Below are 2,824 nucleotides of genomic sequence, written 5' to 3' on the forward strand. Positions count from 1 at the left end.
GGTCGGCCTGCTGGGCCAGTTGGCTCGGGTGGGCCGAAGCCCAAGTGGTGCAGGGCTTTCTCTCTCTCTCCTCTACTTCTCTTTTTCTTTTCTTTAATTACCAGAGGAGGAAAAGGTTTATCTGGGGACCTTAATGGTTCAGGAAAAATGTGAAACTGGATCATAAAAGTCCAGTGCATTTTTAGGCACTGCCACAATTATTTTTGGGAGAGGTTTAGATCCATTTGGAATTTTCATAAATGAATTTGCATTTTAAATTGCTGGAATGGACTGTTATAAAAGTTAGTGTCCATTTTAGCATAGGAGTGATGTTGTTTTTAATTACATCAAATTGCATTGGAATATTTGCTAAATGATGAACATTTTTCCAGCAACTTTTGTGCAACTTCAAGTTTCACTTATGATTTGAATTTGAATTCAGATGGGAGTTGAAAAGAGATATTGAACAGATGTGATTAAGCATTCTTTAGCCAAAAGATTAGGCTTAATCACAGAGGGTTACTGTAGCATGACACTAGGGGTGTTACATCTAAGCAGCACATAAGCGAGCTAGGCACAAGTAGGTCCCAAAACGAACAATTTATGCCTAGTGCCTTTCTGAACTTTGCAGATAATGTGAGTAGGTCGGGTGATTTTATCTCCTGGAGAAAGAAGTTGATATGTGGGGATTATGAGGTGGTCATATCACAAAGAACCTAAAACCCTTCCATAAAAATAATTAGGTAAAATGATATGCATCTAACTTAATTACATATGCTATTTGTAAACTGCTAATCTGAAGCACATTTTAATGGATGATGACAGCTTATACTTCATGTAAGAGCAGAACAGAGTACTTGTGATGTAGAGATATGGTTATTCATGTTGGAGCAAGATGTGCCAGATGATCAAAAAGTTAAGATATGCCGTGGCTTACATCCTCAATCAGTAGCAACTTTCTTCCTTGCTGCCCTTGCATTATCATACTCAAACTTGAGCACATCTTGAATATGTGAAGTATCCTTGATATAAAACCACCTCCCAATTGCGCTCTCCTCAATCATTGGGAAGTATTGAGCAAGAACGGTGTTGGCGAACCAGTACCAGATAGCACCAAATACAAGGCCGACTACTGCTCCCGCGAAAACCTAATGAACCCATCAAATTGAAATATCTGTCAGTTTTTTCAGTGGCAGTCATGACATTTCGCTTATTATAAAAGCAATAAAACCAAACAATGTTCCAAACAAGCAGGTATGCAGGGAGACCACCAACTTTTCTCAAGGATGACGCCATTAAGCCGAATCACACTGCTGATTCGGGAACAAGTATACTATGAAGAGAGATACCCAACTTTCAAGTACATATCCACCCAAAATGTAATTGTCCTATGGTTCAAATTCATATGCAAACAGATAGGTCCAACAGATTAACCATATGAATTTCATTCACCTATTGAGGCCATAAGGATAGCGCTTTAGCTGTAATTTTTGTGTTTTCAAAGAAATATTCTTGAGTTTTAGATCCGAATGCTTCAATTGATGGATTTCAACCAATTGAAATTCAAATGCAAACAGGCACGCAAATTCCTATGTGAATAGTCCCTATGATTTCAACCATACAAACTTTTCCTATGAAGGCCCTTCGGATCAAAGGAATGAAAGCGCCAAAATTCATACGGATTGCTTTCCACCCAATCCCATATGTTTGATTCATAGAAAGGTTAGATCACTTTTTTTTATTCTTTCAATTCCTGTAGGATATCAATTAGTATCCCAGTGTTTTGCAAACCCTGCATTTCGAAGAAGTCTTAAATTATCTGATTGTAATGCCCAATCATTGGTTAGAAGTGCATCAATCGATAATCAAAATCCCATCGCGTCCGCGTAGATCGGATCCAAAATTCAGGGGCTCTGACCTGCGGGACGGTGTGGTAGCCGAGATACACCCTGGAGAGCATAGTGAGGAACGCGAGAGGCCATGAGAAGGCGGCCATGACGCGGCTCGCCGGCGACCGCCGGAGCACGAAGAGCGAGAGGTACGTGGCGAAGAAGAAGGTGTACTGCGCGTGGCTGGACGGCCACCCGTGGGAGTCGCAGGTCTCGAGCAGCTCGCACGAGGCCGGGCGGGACTGCGCGACGGAGTGCTTGATGAGCTCGTTGAGGACCTGCGAGACGAGGAGCCCCAAGGCGAAGCAGATGCCCTGCAGCTCGCGGCGGAACATGAAGTGGGAGATGAAGCCGCCGAGGCTGATGAAGACCGGGATTAGGGAGACCCACGCGAGGAAGAGGCCGACCCTGTCGCCCCGGTGGTATCGGACGTGGGTGAGCGTGATGGCCTTGAGCGCCGGCGGCACCGACGCGGCCATCTCCTGGTACTCCCCGGGCCCGGACATGGCTCCGCCGCAGAGCTCTCTCCTTTTCCTCTCTTCTCCGATTGGGGCGTCGCGTAGGGGATCTGCGCGTTGCGCTTTTCCGGCGGGCCGTGAAGACGCGTGCGCGGAGCGGACGTGCCAGAAGAAGTGGGGCGTGCACGGTGGACGCGTGGGGGTGGGGGTGGGGTACAAGGAGAAGCCTAGAGCTACGGATGAATCTGATGGTCCAGATTGAGTTGGTTCAGGCGCCATTTCCATCAAGTCTCTTTTCCTTCTGCATGGAGAAAACTACTCCTATAAAATCATGGAAGCACGAAAGTGTATTTTTTTTAAAAGGACTTTCTCCTGCCTCATTTTTATTAAAAACGAGGCAAGCTCGGGCTATAGCCAAAGTAGTTGAACCTGATAAGATTCACAAGCAAACAACTAACAACATGAGCAAAGGAAATTCAGCAACAAAAACCATCTATT

The 2,824-nt window shown here is 45.1% G+C and overlaps 1 protein-coding gene across 5 annotated transcripts in view; it reads right to left on the minus strand.

Annotated features, from left to right (window-relative positions):
* LOC119285382 (lipid phosphate phosphatase gamma-like) overlaps positions 1 to 2,522 on the minus strand; it is a 31,217-nt gene extending 28,695 nt beyond the window's left edge. For 4 of the 5 annotated variants that reach the window (XM_037564644.1, XM_037564643.1, XM_037564645.1 and 1 more), the window contains exons 1-2: positions 1,898 to 2,522; positions 917 to 1,127 (exon numbers count right to left, since the gene is read on the minus strand). In XM_037564644.1, the coding sequence (XP_037420541.1) occupies positions 921 to 1,127; positions 1,898 to 2,374 (684 nt within the window). In that variant the 5' untranslated portion in view covers positions 2,375 to 2,522 and the 3' untranslated portion in view covers positions 917 to 920. Of the gene's footprint in view, positions 1 to 482; positions 642 to 916; positions 1,128 to 1,897 lie in introns of those variants that run through there. The other variant, XM_037564647.1, reaches the window with a different exon arrangement.
* Between the last annotated feature and the right edge of the window lie 302 nt (positions 2,523 to 2,824).

Source organism: Triticum dicoccoides, chromosome 4A, assembly GCF_002162155.2.
Source record: "Triticum dicoccoides isolate Atlit2015 ecotype Zavitan chromosome 4A, WEW_v2.0, whole genome shotgun sequence".
NCBI classification, from domain to species: domain Eukaryota; kingdom Viridiplantae; phylum Streptophyta; class Magnoliopsida; order Poales; family Poaceae; genus Triticum; species Triticum dicoccoides.